Here is a 23,582-nt window from a genome sequence, read left to right on the forward strand (position 1 = left end):
GTGTTGTGGAAAAACCTGAGAGATGAATGAGAAGAAGGAGAGCAGTTCACAAAATTAACATCTACAAAGCATAAATCATATTTTCATTTTATTACCTCACATTATCCTTTACATAGAGTATGGAGGATCCAGTGCAGGAAACATCTGTGACTCAGCTTGTTTTTGGGCATGCAGATTGACCACTGACACCATCATTGAGATTAAAGTTAATTTAGATACATTTCACAACTTTGGTTTCACTAAGGTGCACACTGGGGCACCTGAAAATTTGTAGCTTACTTACACCCTGTAATTAAGAACATACATTCCGTTCTGCCTTGTCAGATACAGCTGGTCCCCATAAACCTTAGTTTGTTAAGAAAAAACAAACATCACAGTTCTACACAAAGGTTACCACACAGTCAACTCACGACAACCTGTTTAACGAGCAGGTAGTGCAGAGAAATTCAATAAGAGCAAATGTATGCTGATGTAAAAGCAAAGAAGTAACTTTATAACATTTTTCAGAATTTTGCACAGGCTGTTTAACGGGCCTGAACATGATAGCGCAATAGATGTGTAGAAAGTTCCATAAAGACAGAGAAGACAAAATAGTAATGATGCAAATGATAGTGTTTGAAAACAGAAAGTGTCTAATGGTGAATACACGGGTCTCTCTCTCTCTCTGCACTCAGTAAAGGCGTAGGCTGCTCAGTCTCACACCACTGCTGAAATTATTCTGCCTTCAGCAACTTTTCCTTTTTGTTGCTTCCCTTGTTAGCTGGCTCTTTAGCTTGCAGGTGCTGTGAATGTGTGCATGACTGGCATTTAGACAGCATGCACGTCAGACCAAAACTTCAGCTAGACAGGTCAAAACTTGTTGAGAATCTTAAGTGATGTGCACACCACAGAGTTTAAGTGTAACATGTGATTTTGACTGCAATGGTGGACTGAAGTCAGTGTGTCCTTCTCTCAGGGAGAGCTGGAGACCCAAAAACGTCAGCATGAAGCCAAACTCATCACCACCAAAGAAGAAGAAAAACATAAGATGGACAAGATGGCTCTGGAGCTGGAGCTCAAATGGACTGAAACACTCAGGTGTGTGTGTGTGTGTGTGTGTGTGTGTGTGTGTGTGTGTGTGTGTGTGTGTGTGTGTGTGTGTGTACCGGTTTAGACGTCTATGTGGGGACCAAAAATTAGATGTCAATTAGATGTCCTCAGTAAGATAGAAAAACAAGAATGTGTGTATGTATTTTAAATGGAAAAGCAACAATAGCATCCTCCGTCTTCATCTTTTCTTTTAACAGAGTATGAAATTGAGAACAGATGGGTAATTTCTGTCTTTTTATTTACTTATTTTCATTTCCTGCTGTTAGTAGATTAAACACACACACAAATGCACGTAAACACACACACACGGGTCCTGCTGCTTCCACCGTTGACTGTGACAGAGCATTAGTCTTGGTGGGCTCTGCAGCTTTTCAGCTCAATCCAGTGTTAAAGCCCCCAGTGTTAAAGTCTCTGTTAACGTCCATAGACCTTTGAAGAGTGATTATTCAAAATCCTCTCAGAGTAAAATTGACTGTTTTCAGGTGTGAACTGATGTACTTTTCACACAGCTACTAAATGACTCTGTTAGAGTTTTTGTCAGGATTCAACAGCATCTGATGAATTCTTCCTTTTGAGGCCAAAGTGAAAGTGCTGCGTTAATCGTAACATCTCATCTATACCTCTGTTTCTGTTTGTGGAGTTTTGCCTTGAAAGTTCATGCACACGCTTTCTTAAATCGATAATTAATTCCCTCCATTCATAAGTTCCACATCAGCAGTTATTACGCAAAGGGTATTGTGTACTTTGTGACAAATAACTACAAGGGAAGGGCACAAGAAATAGTGGCAGGCCTGAAAAGCTTTCAACAGCATATGGACAGTATCTGAAAACACCTAAAGCAATAGAAAAAAATCCAGCACTGACCTGAGACAGGAACTACTGTTCACTGAAGCTTTCTAGGAAATGGTTTAAGTACAAAGGTGACTCTCACGAAGAGGAAAAGGAGGAAAGGTGAGTTTTGCCAGATTACTCAAGAACTGGACTGAAAATAATTGGAAACATGTCTTATGGAGCAATGAATCCAAATTTGAAATTTTAGGTTCAAATCTGCATCAGTACTTACTGATAAGGTCAGGGGAGAGTACAATAGTGAGTGTCTGTAAACATGTAAAGCCATGGTGGCTCTGTCATGGTTTGGTACTACTGCGTTAGAGAGCTTTCACCAATTTGATGGAATTATAGGGAGTGCAGAATTATTAGGCAAGTTGTATTTTTGAGGAATAATTTTATTATTGAACAACAACCATGTTCTCAATGAACCCAAAAAACTCATTAATATCAAAGCTGAATGTTTTTGGAAGTAGTTTTTAGTTTGTTTTTAGTTTTAGCTATTTTAGGGGGATATCTGTGTGTGCAGGTGACTATTACTGTGCATAATTATTAGGCAACTTAACAAAAAACAAATATATACCCATTTCAATTATTTATTTTTACCAGTGAAACCAATATAACATCTCCACATTCACAAATATACATTTCTGACATTCAAAAACAAAACAAAAACAAATCAGCGACCAATATAGCCACCTTTCTTTGCAAGGACACTCAAAAGCCTGCCATCCATGGATTCTGTCAGTGTTTTGATCTGTTCACCATCAACATTGCGTGCAGCAGCAACCACAGCCTCCCAGACACTGTTCAGAGAGGTGTACTGTTTTCCCTCCTTGTAAATCTCACATTTGATGATGGACCACAGGTTCTCAATGGGGTTCAGATCAGGTGAACAAGGAGGCCATGTCATTAGTTTTTCTTCTTTTATACCCTTTCTTGCCAGCCACGCTGTGGAGTACTTGGACGCGTGTGATGGAGCATTGTCCTGCAGGAAAATCATGTTTTTCTTGAAGGATGCAGACTTCTTCCTGTACCACTGCTTGAAGAAGGTGTCTTCCAGAAACTGGCAGTAGGACTGGGAGTTGAGCTTGACTCCATCCTCAACCCGAAAAGGCCCCACAAGCTCATCTTTGACGATACCAGCCCAAACCAGTACTCCACCTCCACCTTGCTGGCGTCTGAGTCGGACTGGAGCTCTCTGCCCTTTACCAATCCAGCCACGGGCCCATCCATCTGGCCCATCAAGACTCACTCTCATTTCATCAGTCCATAAAACCTTAGAAAAATCAGTCTTGAGATATTTCTTGGCCCAGCCTTGACGTTTCAGCTTGTGTGTCTTGTTCAGTGGTGGTCGTCTTTCAGCCTTTCTTACCTTGGCCATGTCTCTGAGTATTGCACACCTTGTGCTTTTGGGCACTCCAGTGATGTTGCAGCTCTGAAATATGGCCAAACTGGTGGCAAGTGGCATGTTGGCAGCTGCACGCTTGACTTTTCTCAGTTCATGGGCAGTTATTTTGCGCCTTGGTTTTTCCACACGCTTCTTGCGACCCTGTTGACTAATTTGAATGAAACGCTTGATTGTTCGATGATCACGCTTCAGAAGCTTTGCAATTTTGAGACTGCTGCATCCCTCTGCAAGATATCTCACTATTTTTGACTTTTCTGAGCCTGTCAAGTCCTTCTTTTGACCCATTTTGCCAAAGGAAAGGAAGTTGCCTAATAATTATGCACAGCTGATATAGGGTGTTGATGTCATTAGACCACACCCCTTCTCATTACAGAGATGCACATCACCTAATATGCTTAATTGGTAGTAGGCTTTCGAGCCTATACAGCTTGGAGTAAGACAACATGCATGAAGAGGATGATGTGGACAAAATACTCATTTGCCTAATAATTCTGCACTCCCTGTATGAACACAGAAAAGTACAGTTAGATTGAGCGAGCACACAATATAACCTGGAAAGCATTTGACTGGCAACAGCTTCATCTACCAGCATGAAAATGATCCCAAACAAAAAGCATATCTGGGTAGAAAACACTATCAGCCTTGAACTACCTCCTCAGAGCCTGTACCTCACCATTAGTGAACAGAACAAGCATCCAAAGAAAAACTCTGAATGTCCTACAAGACGTCTGGAGAACTATTCCTTAAGACTGCTTAAAGAAATTACAACAAAAAACTTGCCTAAGAGAGTTCGGGCTTTAGGCATACCTAATATTGACTTTCGGGCTTTTTAGAGTACAGATATATACTTTTACATATATATGAATATTTTGGAAAAAGGATGTAGTCAGGAAATCCCATTAATTGCTGATATTTTAGTGTGAACCAGGTCAGTTCTCACTGAATCGCAGATTGATTTTGCTTCCCTGAACTTCTTATGGCCTTTAGTTTAAGACTTCCCTGAATAGTCTTAAACTAAAGGCCACAACAATGAGGATAAAGCATCTGTCAGAAGCTGGTCTAAAGTTTCAAGTGCCTAACATGCTTCTAAGATCTTATGTATAACCAGGACAAACTAGCACGGCCTCATCTGCGCTTTAGTCTGCTGATCCGCCGAACCTCTTCTGCTCATTTGGTAATCCAGAGAGCTCGTTCCGTGATTACACTATCACAGACAAACCGCCTGTTTCCACAGTGAAAGGGGGATTAAAGCCAGCCTCCTTTATTCAGACAGCTCACTAACCACAGTGTACTCACCCCAACCACCAAATGAATAGATGTTCTCCAGGGAATAAAGAGCTCAGTGCATAGAGACAAAGGAAGGTGAATGGAAGCTAATGAAGAGGAGACTGAGAGGAGGAGAGCGACAAGTGCTCTGTATAAATATGCTGGTCTATATTTATTTATTTATTTATTTTTAATCCTACAGTGCGTTCACCTTGTCTTTGAAGACTGAATGTCACCTAGTCTGCGGTTTATAAAGTATTTAAGTGAATTTGCTGCAGATAGTTTGTCAGCACAGTAGAGGGAAAATGAGAAGATGTACTTTGCATCAGGTCTGATCATTAATATCACAGCAGAGCTGCTATTACAGCATGTGACACAATCCCCCCTTTTTGTTTTTGTCATTTTTTATTTAAACATCCTCCTCGTTGGAAGCACCTTAAAATGTAATGCAGAAGGTGAAAATAGCCAACTGTTTGATATTCTCTGTTTTAAATAAATACTGTTATCAACCAGAAAAATCAGACTTCTGGGGAGGTATAAAAAGAAAGAAAAAGCTGCCAAGAGAGAGGCTGCTGATAGATTTAGGTTGTGATGATTGTCAAGACAAGAGAAGAAAGATGCAGCTTCAGTATTTTAACATCAATTCTCCTAAATTTAATGTAAGACTTGACACCTATTGGCCTTCTATTTATGTGCTTCTTAAAATTTGTCCCTCTCTGTTGATGGGGAACATCAGGATAATATAAATACGTCAGTATGCCAATATTTCTGTTTTGGTCTTTTGCACCTTCACTGAGTCTTCGGGTGGTTTGTGTGCTTTATTGTCTTAATTCATTGTTCACATGCGTAGGAAGCTTGAATTGTCACCACTTTCCAGTTGCTGTCACTCATGATAATCCTTAATACTAATTCTATTCTAGTTTATCCCCTACACTCTTAAGAAATAGCAGTACACTAAAATCCCACATCTGTCCCTACTTGAATGCATCTGTTATACTTTAAGGTGACTTTGTGTACCTTACAGAGGTGTGCCCAAAAAGGAAAAGTATTTTAAATTATAATATCAGAACAAAGTCTGTGACCGCCCAAGTATTTCAACAAGCAAGTATTACATTTATTTACTGCAGATGTCTGCAGTAACACTGGAACACTCTGTTATGGTGAAAGGACCTGAGTGTTGGCGTGAAGCTGTTAATTTACTGGTCGATCTGTATTCATACCATCACCTATTGCCACGAGCTGCGGGCCGTGACCGAAAGAATAAGACTGCAGACACAAGCAGAAGTGAGATTGCTCCAAAGACCATCTGTGCTCTCCCTTAGAGGTAGGGTGAGGAGCGGCTGCTCCCCCACCTCGAAAGGAGCTGTGGAGGTAGTTTATCTGATCTGAGCTGGACGCTTACTGGTTTTGGGCACGTCCTAGTCGGAGGAGGCCCTGCAGCAGACTTGTGACATACTTGGGAGATGATATCTTTCAAGGGGCTCGGGAATGCTGACTTTGTCCAAGGAAAAGATGAAGTAGGCAGCTGGGGAGAGAGAGGCCTGTTTTCTCTGTTAAGGCTATGGACTGGACTGGCGTTGTTGGGGTGTTGTTATTATACAGAAAACACATAATCTAATAACTAACCAACGAAATTACAACTGAAATCAAATTGTATTTTCCACATTTCTGTTAATTTGAAAGGGTGTTTGCAACCTTCTTGGTATCTCTACATGTTTCAGATCATCATATTATACAGAGATAACTCAGGTAATACAAAACGTAGTTTTTACCTCTCTGCCTTAAACGCTTGACGGGGAGTTATCATCACCCTCCCGGGTGGATGGCGTGGACCTATGATTCTGAACAAAATAACTTAAGAATGAGGCAATGTAGGAAAGGAAAGGAAAGATCAAACATCACATTTTCTGAAAATCACCTTGGATTATCAAATTTATACCACAGGAGCATATTAGGAGGCTGAGGGGTAGTACTAATGGCCACTTGTATTTTTAAATGATAGTTTCATTCATTAAGTGGAAAAAGTTATCCAAACCTACGTGCCCCAATCTGAAAAAGTAATTGCTCCCTGTTATTAAATGATGACTTATAATTTCCTGTAATTAATTTAATTTCAAAAACCAAAAGAGTCCCATTACATCTGGCATAAAACTAACACAGCATTTCATAAAATGATCATCACACCAACAGTTAAACATGGTGGTGGTAGTAAGGTGGTTAATACCTGGACGACTTGTTGTAATTGATGGAACTGTGAATCCTGCGCTGTATCAGAAAATCCTGAAGGAGAAAGTCCGGCTATCAGTTCATTGCCTGATGCTCAAGCATACTCAGGTTATGCAGAAGGACAAAGATCTGGATCCACCCCTGGATGACTCAAAAAATATATATTTTTTATTTTTTTGGAGTGGCCTCATAAAAGTCCAGACTTAAAATCAATTGAGATGCTTGAAACCCCTCCAGTGTGGCTGAATGAAAACAATTCTGCAAAAAACAGTGGGCCAGAATTCCCCCACTGTGATGTTAAAAACTCATTGGTGCCAATGGTGCCAGTGGTGGAACAACCAGTTATTAGGTAGAGCTTTTTTTTCCTTAATGGAAATCATCATTTAAAATCTGCATTTTAAATTTACTGAGGTCTTGTTTGATCTAAATTTTATTTGATGATGTAAAACATGCAAGTACCAGTCTTGATAGCCGGGGATCAGTCCGCCAGGGCCTCCGCCAGGGCCTCCGCTCCTGGCCGCTGCCCGGCACACAATGCACCCGACCCCTACGGCGCCTCCTGCGGGTGGTGGGCCTGCGGGAGGATGGGCCCATGTCCCCTTTTCGCGCTTGGCCCGGCTGGGCCCCATGGACTAAGGCCCGGCCACCAGACGCTCGCCCTCGGGCACCCTTCCCGGGCCTGGCTCCAGGGCGGGGCCCTGGTAACCCTATTACCAGGGCCCCGCCCTGGAGCCAGGCCCAGAACCAGGGTAAACTGTTCCCTCGATGTTTTTCTCATAAGGGTCTTCTGAATCGCTCTTTGTCTGGTCCCTCACCCAGGACCAATTTGCCATGAGAGACCCTACCAGGGGGCAAAAGCCCCCAGACAACACAGCCCCTGGGATCCCTGGGACACACAAACCCCTCCACCACGATAAGGTAGCGATTCACGGATGCCTCCTGGGTGAGGTGTTCCGGGCATGTCCCACCGGGAGGAGGGCCCGGGGCAGACCCAGGACACGCTGGAGAGATTATATCTCTCGGCTGGCCTGGGAACGCCTTGGTGTTCCCCCGGATAAGCTGGAGGAGGTGGCTGGGGAGAGGGAGGTCTCTGCTTGGGCTGCTGCCCCCGTGACCCGGCCCCGGATAAAGCGGAAGAAGATGGATGGATGGATGGATGGATGGATGGAAAACATGCAAGTGTTCCAAATATACAAAAAAACGAACTCATCAAGAAGTGGCAAAAACTTTTTCTCAGCACTGCAGGTGCATTTTACTTGATTTGATCATCTGAAAGCCTCTAAGTATGCACAATCAGATTCAGATACACACAAAAAAAATGAGTACAAAGGAAAGAGTAAGAGTGAAGTGGGGTAATACAAGAAAGTTAAGTAGAGAAGTAGAAATAAATTACAGTCAGGCAAGAAGACATCTTTGGGCCGGTAGATCGAGGAAAAGATAGAAATATTAAACAATATCAAGTGTGACCTTTACAAAGAGTGGGGGCATTAACTGATTAAACGAACTCTGAGGCTGAGAAAAAGAGCGTGAAATGAAAGTCAGAAATCAGCAGGTAGTATGACTGCAAAGGACTGCATGATAAAAGGAAAATGTGCAGTATGAAATACCATTGTTCAATACGCGATTTAGTATGACTTGAGATAATAAAAAGTATTGAAGTGTGTATATCCTAATACAGATCCATCCTGCTTTAATAGGCACGCTCACGAGGAAATGAAATCAATTATTTTGAACCTTCTTTTAACGGACTAAGTTAAGTGTTTGCATCCTGAGTGCGAATACACAAGAAGAGCTTTTATTTTCATCCTATTTACTGCATTTCAGGGAGCACTTACAATGTATTTATTGCTTATATTCATATGAAAGTGAAAACAGGATTTATTGAAGGGCAGTGTAGATTCTGGAAGAAATGTATCAGAAAAAGTACAATTACAGTAATGGATAAAATAAATAAGTGAAAAATGTTTTTTAATGTGAACAGCTGTCTCTGTGTTACAGTTCCCTGTAGATATTATACCCAGTTAGTGCCAGTGATAACACTGGAGGTAGTGGACAGCTGATCAGACCCTAAAGTAAAAAATACTATGACTAGTTCAATACAAGGGATGTCTAGTTCATTTTTCCTCCTAATCCCAATATGAAAACAAATTTAATCCTTATTTTATATCATAATTAGAACCAGCCAACTAATACTGAATATCTCACAGTGGTGGCAGATTAATATTGGCCGAAAAGTAAGTCATTGTAAATGTGCTGCAGCAGGAAGCCTTGGGCAGAAGATGAAAACCTTTCTCCATCTCTGCTGTGACTGAACTATTGATCTAAAGGTCACTGTTTCAGCCAAAAACTGCCTCCGTTAACCTGCAAAATGTCACTGAATTGATCAACGGCGGACTTTTAGAGGGGGTCAGTGATGCTCACTTATGCATCATTGGCCTTTTTAGGAAAATGGAATATATTGACAGGTCCTGATTTTTAGTCCAGTCTTTGTGTAATTTGGCACACTGTGAGCACAGATGCCCCATTTACCTGCTGTTCTAATCTTCTGTTTGTGAGGAACAGCCAATCAGAGGATATACTCAGGAAGAACTGTTTTTTAGCATGTGGCTAAAATGTATTTACATATTATTTTATTTCTATTTATTTATATTGTAAGGTAAAAACCCCACAGTGGAAAAACAGCCTCCCCCTCCAACCTGTCCAACCTAAAACTAGGATGGTGACCTGAGTGAACATGACACCAGCATCTCCCTGCTGTGGCAGTTTAGCTAAATGTTAAACAAACATAATAGTTTGGCACCAGATATCCCAGAAATATTGAAATTAATTCTACAATCAATGACAAAGACCAGCTGCTTGGACAATGTTATTACAGCATTTGTCCATGTTACATAAAACTATACTGCTTTGTTGAGTTGCTACAGTCGTAGCAGTTTTATGATAAAGAGACTGCACGTACCTCTTTAGCCCTTTATTGCATCTTTTAACAGACACGTCCTCTCACAAAGTTCCTGCAAGGTGTGAGTCTGTTGAATGTTACAGCAGAGTTTGTGGCAGATGCTTCCAGCAGGGTTTGTCTGCAGTTGTTTGCGTTCAAGGATTTACATCTAAACTCTGAACCTCTGCCTGTGCTATGACTTTCAGAAGGTAAATAGCGGAAGGACAGCTAATATTTAATTACCCACATCATCCTGTAATGTGAGCTGGCTGTTCTTTAGGGGATAATTTTATTAATGTGACTCCAAAACTACAACTTTCTCTGTTTTTTTTTCTTTCTGTGCGGTGAACCTGCTTGTTTAATATTGAATAATAAATAAATCATCAGCCACTCATTATTAAAATGTCTGCAGGCACCCGAAACATAATCAGGCTAAAGTTTATATTGTTAATGTCATACTAATATCTTTTTTTTTTTAAATTTCTAAAGTGGAAAATCCAGTAAATGTTTTTAGATCTGAGTTTGAATTTGTACTGTTGTTGTTACTTGTATAGAAAGTATTCTGCAAGCAAACTTGCAGACAAGTGGTTACTCCATATATTTCTATTTCTGTATTTGTTTTTACACTTCACACCCCATCAGTTCTCATTATCAGTGTTATCGCTTACGTTTGCTGGTTTGGAAATGTCCGGCCTAAATACACAAGAGTACACGTAAGAATGGCAAAAAAGACAAAAGGAGAAGTAAGACCTCCATGTTTTGGCCTACCACATAAGTTGATGTGCGTGTTAGCTTTGCAATGGGTCTTGTTGCCTGGTGGAAATCAGAAATCTGTCAAAGTACCAGCAGCCAAAATGTCTCGTGCGACTGGCAGCTGCTTGGAAATCCTGTGATGCAGTAACTGTGAGTCAGTATAAGCCTGGTGGCTAGTTTCTCTCACAGTGGGCATTTACACAATATACATTATACACATTAAATTCAGGTCCACCTCATTGTTCTTATTTCAGACTCACAAGCAGCAGTATTGACTCTTATAAATGATAAATATTGAAACAGCAGCATCAGTTGGCTGAAGTTGTGGTTTGTTTTAAAGGTCTGTCAAAAACATATTTTTGTAGGCAGCATTTTCTTAAACATTCTTCTTAATCATTCTCTGCTTGTATTAAATTATTCTGGGCACGTCTCCTTTATGTGAGTATGTATGTAGGTTCACAGATTTGGAATGGAGAGCATTGGAGTCTTTTGTCAGCAAGTTATAAATATGCAAAGACCTTGACTGTTACATTTTTTCTTAACTATATGATGTATGTGTTTAATTATGCTGCAGGGATGTGTGGACTTAAAGAATGAAAAACAGCAGACAGGATGTTGATAAATTTGCCCCTATGTAAACTAACTAAATCACATAGTTCTTAGAAGTTCACTATAGAAGCTAAACTACACTGTATGTGCAATAATAATAAACATTAAAAGGTGAATATACAGTCTTTGTGCAGTACTGTGAAGAACTCAGTACACCTATACTACTTCTAATAAGAAGCAGCTAGGTGCTGCTAATCATATATACTTGATTAATTGAGAACCTCTATAAAAGCAGAACATTTAGCACGTTGTTGGAGAAAGGAGAGAAAGCCTCTTCCCCTTGAAAAAGAATGTGACAGCACAGCTTTAGTTTAAAATGTTGCACCCGAACGAACCACAAGCCCTCTGGAAAAATGTCCAGACGAGACCAAAGTGCAGATGTTTGGCAATAATGCACAGCACCATGTTTGAAAAAAACAAACAAAAACAAATGCAGGATATCACCACAAACACGTCATCCTAGCTGTTGAGCACGGTGGTGGAGTGGTGATGATTTGGGCTGGTTTCATAGTAGGGCTGGGTATCGTCACTGATTTCTAGAATCGATTCCGATTCACAAGGTCCCGATTCAATTCGATTTGAATCTGGGAAATTTTGCCTCAGACAGTCAGAAATATTATAATTCAGATCAGTACATTTACATATTTTTGTATCTATAAAAAGGAAGCTGACACTTGCAAGACTTTATCAAAGGTGTAAGCGTCACAGCAGATGCCTTTGTGTCAAAGTAGCTGAAGATAAAACACAGAAAAACATGAAGGTGATTTTCCTGGCTTGGGATTTTATAAAAATATTCTGCAGTACATCAAAAACAAAAGAAAACCATTAATCAACATATGAACATTACCTCTGAAGTTACAGCGGTTTTAGTAGAGACACGGCTAAGCGTTTTGCATTTTGCATAATTTTAAAAAGTTTACATTTGTTCAGTAGCCTATTGAACAGCAGAAATGATGCTTTCTTTTCGGAAGTAAGTAAAAGGAAAAAAAACAGCGGCCGACTGCGCTGTAAACAACGGTAGACTTGTGCGTAACAAGCAAGCGAATAATGCAGAAAACAGATTTTTAGACGGGAAACTGTTCTTGAAGTATACAGAGAGAGAGAGAGAGAGCTGTGCATGAAGTGTGGTGGAAGCAAAACAGCAAACGTCAGAGGGAATTCATGACGATGTTTTTGTGAAGCGTAGTTTGGATCTTCTTTTGCAGCTGGTTCGGTCAATAATGTTTGGAGAGAGATAAAACTAACAGCTTTAGAACCAGCGCAAAAAAGGCGTAAATACAAAGCGCGGACCCGCCGAAACGTCAGAATCAGCGAGCTGTCGGCTTCCAGCCCCGACCGTGTCCGTGCCGTCAGGTGAGAAAGGCGACATCTCATTGATTCTGATCCGTCGGCGGGTCCGCGCTTTGTGTTTACGTTTTTGTGCAGAATCCGTGTACCTGCTCTCATTTACTGTTTTAGCTGTTTGGTGGTTCTTGAAATTTTGTGAGGTTTAACCTGAGATTCTGGCGTTTCGGGCAAAATAAATTAATATTAAAAAATCGATTCAGGATTTTAATGAATCGATATCACGTTATCCAAGCCAGAATCGATTTTAATCGATAAATCGATTATCAAAACCCACCCCTATTTCATAGCTACCTGGCACCTGGGTGCCTCGGAGACACTGAGTCAACCACGAACTCTTCTGTGTACCAAAATATTCTAAAGTCAAATGTGATGCACTTGTCTAAAGCTTGGCCCAAACTGGGTCATGCAACAGGGCAATGCACTGCAGCAAATCTACAGTAAAGTCATTGAAAAGAAAAGAATCTGTCATAGACAAAATTTTTCATATGTTCAAATTAACTAAACATACAGTCCTAAACCCTGTTTAGGACAACAACAAACAATGAGTGACTTTTTTCTGTATAGTCCTAAGTTATGATAAGTTAAGAATACCTTCATCTAGTGGGATGTTTTGAAAAAATAGTTTTTATGTACAGATTGTGATGATTGAATTATGTGGCTGATTTGTAATTTTGAGTGTTTATAAGTTATTAACCTTTGTTTGCAAATCCTGGGAAAAACATCAGGTTGGATTGTTTATGGTGCTACTGTGGCTCTGGTTTCTTGTTATTTGGGTTTCCATGTCACAATAATAAAATTAACAAAATGAATTGTGCATGCTGATGTATGTATACAAGTATAAAAGGTTATATCTTATTGCAATTTAGAACACAAAAAAATCATTTCTGCTTTAAAAGGTTTATTTTTAATTTTCTTTGATTATCTTTTAGCCTATTTGGTGGACAGTGCAGAGAGTAGACAGGAAGGGGGTGAGAGAGTGAGGGCGAATGACACATGGGAAATTTTCTGTCTCGAATTGCCATAAGGTCCCTAGCCTTTAGTGTCCGGGTCGCTAGCTCAACCAGGTGAGTTACAGTGGCGCCCCAGTTTTAACCAGATTGTGAAGCACATTTTAACTGTGTGTTTTAAAAGTACTGTACGAACAAAGTTCTCGTTAGAATGATTACATATTTTGAGCATACAGTAAATTATAATCTCACACGCACCTTAAATGAGCACATGCGGCTCATATCTGCCTGTACAGATCCCTGAATCCAGCCAATTATCCCACATTTGATCCGGATATTCCTTCCATCTTTGAAAGTTCCTTCATCCCTTCATGTTTTTACCTCTTTCCATTTGCCCTCGGCTCTTCCTGCACAGCAGAGAAGAGAAGAGCAGAGATCTTTGACGCCTCAAGTCTGGATGCGTCTGTGAGAGAGCAAGAGAGAGGGAGAACGTCTGCTTTATGCCGAACGAGGACGTGAATGATGACACGTGTCAAGTGTGCCGCATTATGAACGTGACTTTGTGGTGTGTGACTGCATCGCTGTGTGTGTTATAGCCTGCCTTCAGTCTGACACTTTGCAGCTCTCGAAGTGAGAGAAAAAATGTGTTTGCCTGGATACTTCATTTAACAGCTGCCATTTCAACTCCCACACAGCTATCACATTGGCAGCGCGCAGACACACACACTGCCATTCGCAGAGCTGTTAGCCGAAGTGTTGGAGAGTGATGGGCGCTCAGTGGAAGCTGTGTTGAGGTCTAATGATTCAGGACAATTTATTGTTCCCATAAAGGTGTTATAGAGCTCTCTGAAGCACCTTTACTTTTCAAGCCAATTCCTAGCTGCTTGTTTGAGTCTCTTCTTTCAGACTCTGTTGTCATCTCCACAAAATCAGCCTAAACCTAACACACAACATTTGGGGGAATTAGCTGAATTCTAGCTCCTTATTTCCCAGAGCATACCTGTTAGATTGATTTGATACCCTCCAGGCAATCCATAATTTCAGTTCAGTCAAGACCCCTGTAGACAAAAGAAGATTAATATTTATGACTGGAGTAATTCATTTTTTGGCAGCTCCGTTCTGGGACCTTGCCACCCTTCATTATGCAGACAGTAAAAACTGGTGATGGGGAGGGCATCAGCAGGAGCACAGAGAAGATCAAGCATCATTGACAGCAGATTTCAGATTAAGTCAGATAAAGCGTGAAAGGAGGAGCTGGGGTTATTTATATAGCACCAATTCACAACAACAGTCCCCTCAAGGTGTTTTATATTGTAAGGTAAAGACGCTACAATATTAGAAAGAAACCCCAACAATCACATGACCCCCCATGAGCAAGCGCTTGGCAACAGAAGGAAGGAAAAACATCCGGCAGAAACAGGCTCAGGGAGGGGCAACATTCTGCCACGACCGGATGGGGGGTGAGGGGAGGAAGAGAGGACAAAGGACACACTGTGAGAGAGTGATAGAGATGAATAATAACTAATGATTAACTACAGTAGTGGTGTATGAATACACAGAGAGTGAAAAGAGATGAGTGAAGAAGAAAAGCTCAGTGCGAGGAGCCTGATTCAAAGTAGAGGGGCCTGATTCTAGAGTACAGGAGCAGTCTGAGACCAAAGTGATCTTTTAGGATAATATGGTGCTACAAGGTCTTTAAGATATGATACGGGCCTGATTGTTCAAGATTTTGTATGTAAGGAGAAGGATTTTAACATCAGTTCTGGATTTAACAGGGCGACGATGCTAATTTGGGAGGAATGTGCTGTTTCTAGTCTCTGTCAGTACTCTCACTGCAGCACTCTTGATTGACTAAAGGGAGGGACCCCCCCCCAGGGAGTTTTTAGAGAAACCTGGCAGAAGTGGGTTGCAAAGTGGCTTCCACACTAAAGCAGTGGGCCCTATATTAAATTTGCCACCTGAATCTATAAGAGGGTATCAGCTGACATGAGTGGGTGTTAAAATCATTTTATCTGTGGTCACTGCTGGGCTTGACTGCATGCCCTGATTGAACTAACGCTGTGCTCAATTTCTTGTCAGCACAGCACATAAATCAGTTTGAGAGTTGACACTTAATCAATATAGGCAATCTCCCAGTTCCAATGATTTATGGTTATTCACTCACAAGAAAGAAGTTTGAGGAGGTTCCCACTGTTTTCCAAAAATCAAATTTCCATCTTACAAACGGCGGTAAAAGTGCTGAAATGGAGCGTCCTCTGATCTAAGCTACCTGTCAGTAACGCTGCTGCTGAAGGGTCTTTATTGAGCTCACTAAGATTTACGTGATTCCTCTGTCACACTGTTTTACTCTCAGGTTTTCTGGAACTTCGCAGTTCACAGATTGAATTTGTGTATTTTTCCGCACAGGTTTTGTGAATCACACAATTAATAAAGCGCCTGAAACATAAACGCATATGTGTTTCATTTTGTGCTGTGCTATAGGCAGGAGTGTAAGAAGCTACGTGAGGAGCTGAAAGAGGAGCACGAGGAGGACAAAAACTCAGCCTTGTCTCAGCTGGCGCAAAGCAAGGAGCAGGAACTGAGCAATGCCAGGGAGAGCTGGCAAAGGAAAGTGGAGGACCTGCTAGAACAGGTGAGGCTCTTCCCAATGGGAGCACAAACAGTGCCGCCCATCCTTCTGTTCACTTTACTGTCTCTGTGAAAAACACTAAAAGGGCACATATTGAAATGTTAAGTGGATTTTGGTGTTTATGTTGTGTTTTGGGAATTCAGGAAGTAAATATTGGTAGATTTTGAAAGACCAAAGTGACTTAGTAAGCTCATAAATAGGTGTGAATTAAAAAGCTGCAGTGATGAACAGACACACATTGAATACAAAGAAAAATCAAAACTCATGAGAATAACATGAGAAATCAAACCAGTACTAAGGCAGGACACAAACCGGAAAACAGGACAACAAACAGATGATAAAACAGAGACAAAAGCAGAGATGTGACTTTGGTTGTGGTCAAATAGTCATTTGTACTTAAGAGGGCTTCTGATTAAATTATCTGCATGGCAGCCGTAATAAGAGCTGGTCAAATTCTCAAGTTGCAAAGAAAAGGTGCCTCAGTGCATGCTTCCTTACCTCCTTTAGCAGATGATACACTTCCCAACTCTAAGAAAATAAGGCCTTCCCAGGGTTCGTAGCAGCACACCATTCAAACGTTCACAAACCAAAATGATCAACATACCTGACAAGTGAAACAGATCATGTAAATTACTGCCTGTGCCGTAATGATTTAATATGCCGATACGTTTTGAATCTTAACAGTTTGCCAAGCTCACTGTATAAATAAAGATAATTTTCCCTATTTCAAAGTTCAAAGAGAGGTGAATGTTGTAGTGTAACTCATTTTGCTGTGGTTTTGTTCTCATTTTTCGGGGTTGCTGTACTTCCAGCTTTTGGGATTACCTTTAATTAGTTTCATGTCAGAGATTCTAAAAGCTTTAATAAAGGAAGTGTTTAAGTAGATGAGTGGACAACATGAGTGGACAGCATGGTGAGCCACATTTCTTATTCAAACCATTTTATTTCATTGTGACTGCAAAGTTTCTCACTTTTTCCCACTTGGTAATGGAAACATTATTCACATCAATGTCTAAGTTCATATAGCCTGCATAAAGAAAAATACTAAGAACAGATAAGGCTGTACTACTTCTGTAGTATCACCAGGGCTGACTCACATCACCCACCACATTATTAAGCACCCTAATGAAAGTGGTGTGAGCAGTGTGGGCCACTTTTGAAGAGGTCGTCTTCACACAGGTACTTCACCTCAAAGCTTTTGACACTGAAGTCAAGGAAAAGTAATTAGAGATAAACATGTGAGGTAATTGTGTTGGTTATGTGACTGCAACCTGAAAGTACACCAAGCTGTAGATAATTAGAGGGGAGAAGTCGATAAAGAAGAAAAAGGAGGGAAAACACACTACTGCTCATCATTGCTAATGTTTTATTAGCCAATCACATGTCACCAACTCAATGCATTTATGCATGTAGACATGGTCACGATGACCTGAACAGGAAACTAAAGCCACAATTTTCACACGCTCACCAAAATTAGACAGAACTGAAGATTGGAAAAAGTGGTCTAATAAGTCTGCAATACTTCTGCAATATTTAGATGGCAGGTTCAGAATTTGGCATAAACAGAAAGATGGCATGCATCCTGCCTTGTATTAAAAGTTCAGGCTGGTGGTGGTGGTGTAATATATTTTTGGGCACACTTTGGTTTCCTCAGTACCAAATGAGCATTGTTTAAATGCCATGCCTACCTGAGTATTGTTGCTGATCATGTCCATCCCTTTTTGACCACTAAAATAATGTCAAATTGGTTTCTTGACCATGAAAAGGAGTTTACTCCAATGGCCTCAACCAATCCAAAAGGAGCAACTTTGAGATGTGATCTCATAAAATCTCCCAAAATCTCTGAGGAATGTTTTCAGCACCTTGTTGAATCTCTGCCATCAAGAATTAAAGGCAAAGGTAAAAGAGGGTCCACCCCAGTAGTAACAAGGTGTGATAAATAAAGTGTCCAGTGAGTGTAGACACAAACAAAGGCATTGCTGAGAAAGGATATATTTTAAATAAAAACAGGAACAGCAAGAAACTAACAGCTTTTATTAACACAAGAAATCATGTAGAGTCTGTACACCAAGTGTTTCTTTAAAGCACTGTTACGCAACAATACCGGTTAAAGATTTAAAGGTTTAATCTTCAACTTACAATCAACAGACCTTTTTGAACACAAAATGCCCACAGCCTGGAGTCAAGTGGTTGTAATTATACCAGTGGTGAGAAAATCAATATGATGGGCGAAACATTATTGAAGCAATAAGAGCTACCTCTCTTCTAGGTGTATGTTGTGCCTGTGACGGCTTGTCTGTGCCAGACTCACAGATTTCCTCCTAACACTGGCACACAGACTCACGTATTCATTATGTGTTAGTGTTTAACGCACACCAGAGCCGGCTGCTGTAGCTAATGACTGCACAGTAATATTAATGTGGCATGACTAAGCTCTCCTGTGGTCATCGTACGTGCAAAATCAACAGCTTTATTTCTGTTTGTTTGTGCATGTCTCTTGCATTAATTGCTGGTCTTCAACATGCCCGCCCTGTCATCGGTGATTAATGTGGCAGCTCCGCACCTCACAATCAGCTAAACCATATTTATTTACTCCAATGCCAAATCAGAGCAGCAGTCAGGCTCTTGACAAATACGCACTGATGGAGAAGAGGCTGTTTGGAAATCAAATGGCAGATGTCAGTGCCAGTAAGGCCTTGATGCACAGCATGCTCCAAAGTGTGTTTTCAAAAGGCACAAGCATTGAAAATATTAGTGTCGTTGTAAATAACGCCTAATGTGAATGATATATGCGGGTAATTTTGCACTCAAACGCAGAGTTGGTAAAGCTTGAAAACCTCCGCTTTGAATCTCAGTGAAAAACCAAATTAAAAAGGGTCAGTGGCATCCACACCATCACTGTCACAATATCAGATTTTCACTTCATGATTATCAACTTCAGGATTAACAAGAAGAAGAATTTGGCTGCATGTGAATTTCATCTTTGACTTATGTTCACTGTTTTTTTTGTTTCATTTTTGGCAAATAAAATGCACCAAAGTAAGATAATATTGAGGGGGAAATGTTATAATATTATGTCTAGTATTATCATATACACTATAGCTCATGGCTGTATGACTGTACCTCAGGAGGTAAAGCAGGTCATCTGTTGACCGGGAGGTTGGTGGTTCGATCCCTGGCTCCCACTATTCTGCATGCCAAATATCCTTGATAAGGTATTAACCCCAAGTTGCTCTCCAATGCATCCATCGGAGTATGAGTGTGAATGGTAGTTAGAAAGCACTTAAAAGCATAGAAGACAGTGAATGGGTGAATGTGCCATGTTGTGTAGAGCTCTTTGAATACTCTGGGAGAGTAGAAAATATAAGAATCAGTCCATTTACCATTAAATAATACAGGGCTACACGTCTGAATCTTTGAATACAGTAAAGAACATAATAACAGCAGACTAGAAGCGAGCAGATGAGTGAAAACAGATCTTCCTTATTCAACTCATGCAAAAGCTTAATCAGTGTGGTTTTTAAGCCCAACCTCCATTATATGTGTCTATCTGACAACTGTGAGCAAGAAATTTCTCAAAAATGCCAGCTATAGCAAAAATGATACAAAATTAATATATGTAAGTTGTCAAATCTGTATTTCACTGTTTTACAAATCTTTTAGTAAATTTTATCAATGGCTCTCTTTTATCACTCGCTCTCACTGTTTCTTTTAAATGTGCTGTAATCACACTACCACCCAATAAAACTAACTTAGATCTATTAGTAATTAATAATTGTACCATATCATAATCTAACTAAAGGCTTCATCACTCAGTAGGTTTAACAGGTCAGACACATTATTGCTTCTAATCGTATCTAAAGGGTCGAAGTTTTTTTATGTTTCAATTAGCAGTTTTAGATCCATTCAAATACAAAATTAAATTGGGGGTTCCTCAAGGATCAGTCCTTGGTCCATTACTGTTCAACTTTTACATGCTCCCACTTGGTACTGTCATAATATAGCCTCATATTCTTATAGCAATGACACACAGTTGTACTTACCACTTCCCTCTTATGATCTAACCTCTGTTCATAAACCAATAAGCTGCATTGATGACTTGAAGTCCTGAATGTCTCAAAACTTTTTAGAACTGAACAGAGACAGGACAGAAATACTTGTGGTCCAAAATTTGTTCATATTTATCATCCATTTCTCTAAAACACAGTGATCAAGTCACGAACCTTGGTATCATTTTAAAAAGTGACCTCAGTTTTGATAACCACATCATTACAATTACCAGAACTGCTTTCTACAACTTAAAATGTATCTAAGATTAGAAAAATCTTCTCTAAAACTGACTCTGAGAAATTCGTTCATGCCTTCAAATCAAGTAGGTTATATTATTGCAACGCTCTATTTGCAGGATTTCCCAAATGATCAACATCAGCAGCAGCCAGAATCCTTACAGGTCACTGTTTTACCCGCAATTTACCGGCATTACCCCAGTAATGAAATGACTTCAATGGTTCCCAGCGCAATATAAAATTTTGATTAAATTGAGATCAACTAAATCTGTGTGTCAAACAGACTCCGAACCCTTCTATTCACAAAGGCCTACACTTAATATTTTTTGTTGTTGTTGTTTGTTCTGTTTTGCAGTTTTCACTCCCTTAAGGCATTGTAAACTTAGAGTAGTTTATTTTTTTATTTTGGGGGGGAGGGGTCCATGTCTTAATATTTTGTATTAAGCAGATTTAGTTTTCATATAATGAAATGACTAAATAAATTAAATTTGTCTTTGTTTTCTAGTACATGGTTCTAGCTTTACGGGATTTATGGGAGAAACCTAAAAACCCCAAAAAGTTACTACTTAGAGAGGTCGGCACTGCTGACTTTATAATTGCAAGACATGCAAAATCACTGCCATCAGTCCAGGATTTACTCTCACTGTTGGCAATTTGTGATGACCTTTTTTTTTTTTTACAGCTGGCACAAAACACAGTGAAACGAGGCACAGAAAGCTTAAAATGCCTGACATGACATGCAAAATGTCCCTAAAGTGGTGGGCTGTCATTATAAAAGTGGCATTTCATGTTGGTTACATAATCACCGGGTGATAATTCAACTATTCAAAATTGCAGCAACAAAACACAAAACCTTTTACTCTTAGTAGATAAAACAAAAGACTTTCCACTCTCAGTTTAGTAAATCAGGCCCCTATTTTAACCTTAGTGGACATCAATGTTTGAAACAAGGATGCCAATGTGTATAAATCCAGGGAATGTGGAAACTGTTTAATACATTATGCAAGTTTTCACCTATTATACAACAACCCTCCCCACTGAGTAAGTCCACAGTTTGCAAGCTATATGAGCAAGTAAATTTTAGATAATACAGAATCAGTGTGCAGCATATATAATCATATGTGCCTGCTAATAAAGATTTGCCACCATGCAAAAAAATGTGTGACTCATGTCTGAGTGATAATGTAATTTCCAAATTAGTGAAGCAGTTCCTGCGGCAAAGCTACTCTATTTAGATCACAGAGAGTCTTTCCTGTTGTGTTTACTATCTCAGAAACGATGATCTGCAAGTGGCTGCACAAGATGATGGATTTATCAACAACGTTTTCCGATTATGTTTGACAGTATTGTTGTATTTTTAATTAAAAGCTCAAAGCCGGATAATTCGTTCAGCTTTCACAGTCCATAGAGCGGAGTTGCACATTCAGGGTACAAATGCTCCTGTTTGTCTGTGAGATCTTTACCCTGAAACTTGTGTAAAGAGGTGTAGGGGTGTGATCACAATATTCTGAGAATGAGTCCATGAAAGTCAGAAGTCTTAACTGATTTTCATTTGGCTGATCACACATTCAGAGTTCAGTTCAGTTACGTTTTATTAAATAGCATCAAATCACAACAACAGTTGCTTCAAGGCACTTTATATTGTAAGGTCAACACCCTACAATAATATAAATGGTAAGTGGCCTTATTTGTATAGCGCTTTACTTATTCCCTATGGACCCCAAAGTGCTTTACACTACATTCAGTCATCCACACATTCACACACTGGTGATGGCAAGCTACATTGTAGCCACAGCTGCCCTGGGGCGCACTGGCAGAGGCGAGGCTGCCGGACACTGGCGCCACCAGGCCCTCTGACCACCACCAGTAGGCAACAGGTGAAGTGTCTTGCCCAAGTACTCAACGACCGAGACTGTCGGAGCCGGGGCTCGAACCGGCAACCTTCCGATTACAAGACGAACTGCCAACTCTTGAGCCACGATCACCAAAGCTACAATAATAGAAATTCAACAATGACCCCCTACATGAAATTTAGGTCAAGAAGAGGAAGAGAAGTTGTGTGTGTGCAAGAAGCACACCATCAGAGCACAACTTTCAGGGAGTAATATAGAAACCGCAGACCCACTACAAGCTGTCTGTGAGTGCATAAGAAGATGATCTTAAGGGTGAGACTGGCTAAATTAAAATCAGCATTTCTGAATTTATAAAGCCTTTCTAAAAGATTTTCTGATCACATTCCAAACATCTGCTTTGTGAATGGATGGTTTGGTTTTAAGAACTGGGTTATTTTAAGTGATTTTATTGGCTCAGCCTACTTGACATTAAATTGTGTAGTAAGTAACTTATGGGCCCGTGACCTTAAATGAGTTTGATGCCCCTAAAGTTTACTGTCAATCTTCTTCATCAGGGTTTCTGATTAGAATGTGTTTTTTGACCTGGCAGCAGTTGCATACAGTGCTGCCAGAGCAGCTTTTGCAAGGTCGTACTTATCTCAACACTTGAATTCAAAATCCTAAGCTGTCTAGACAGGCTAATTCCGTGAGTCACACTGCTGCCTGCTTTTAGTGCTATGTTCACAGCAAAAAGCTCTTTTGCTGGAGGCCTTGAGAGTATATATTTGTTTAAGGCAAATCGATTGCCAACCCCAACCTTCTACCTTTTTGTTATTCTGCCATGTAAAAATGCAGTTCCCTTGAGACAGCCTGAACTTGCACTTCCTGGACCACCTACCTGATTTCTATCCAACTAATTATGTATGCAGAGGTCTAGAGGCAGCGGCTTCTTCAACTTTCTCACTGACAATCACTGCAATATGTATTGTTCTTATTATTGTGCAGATATCCTTGTTGAAGCAAAGTCTGGAGATGCAGCTGTCCCAGTCGCAGTCGTCGCTGCAGCAGCTACAGCACCAGTTCAGCCAGGAGAGGGAGCACCTGAGGATGCAGCTGGAGGAGCTGCAGACGGAGCATCAGAGGCGACAGCAGCGTCTGCAGGAGGCCCACCGCTGCGCCATGCAGGACATGGAGCACGCCAGGCAACGTGATTTGAAGGTAACATTAAAGTGACCCAAAAAGGCTGCTATAGAGCTTTTTTGTCAAAGGTTCATTTGGTTGGTTGCAGCTTTCCTAGTGGCGTCTTTGTGGTTCCCATTTGCTGTGGGATTCCCAAGTACTTGTAGCTGTCCTCAATTTCTGCAATATCGCCTTCTGGTAGTGCAATCCCCTTAGTTCTGACTACCTTGCCTCTCTTTGTT

At 40.4% G+C, this 23,582-nt stretch overlaps 1 protein-coding gene across 4 annotated transcripts in view; it reads left to right on the forward strand.

The window, feature by feature from the left end:
* The window catches only part of fam184ab (family with sequence similarity 184 member Ab), a 201,699-nt gene that overhangs the window by 120,924 nt on the left and 57,193 nt on the right, over positions 1 to 23,582 (forward strand). For all 4 annotated transcript variants that reach the window (XM_084953110.1, XM_084953112.1, XM_084953111.1 and 1 more), the window contains 3 exons: positions 956 to 1,077; positions 15,896 to 16,046; positions 23,167 to 23,379. In XM_084953110.1, the coding sequence (XP_084809236.1) occupies positions 956 to 1,077; positions 15,896 to 16,046; positions 23,167 to 23,379 (486 nt within the window). The remainder of the gene's footprint in view (positions 1 to 955; positions 1,078 to 15,895; positions 16,047 to 23,166; positions 23,380 to 23,582) is intronic.

Source organism: Perissodus microlepis, chromosome 15 (assembly GCF_051167445.1).
Source record: "Perissodus microlepis isolate ML-2025 ecotype Zambia chromosome 15, ASM5116744v1, whole genome shotgun sequence".
In the NCBI taxonomy this organism is placed as follows: Eukaryota; Metazoa; Chordata; class Actinopteri; order Cichliformes; family Cichlidae; genus Perissodus; species Perissodus microlepis.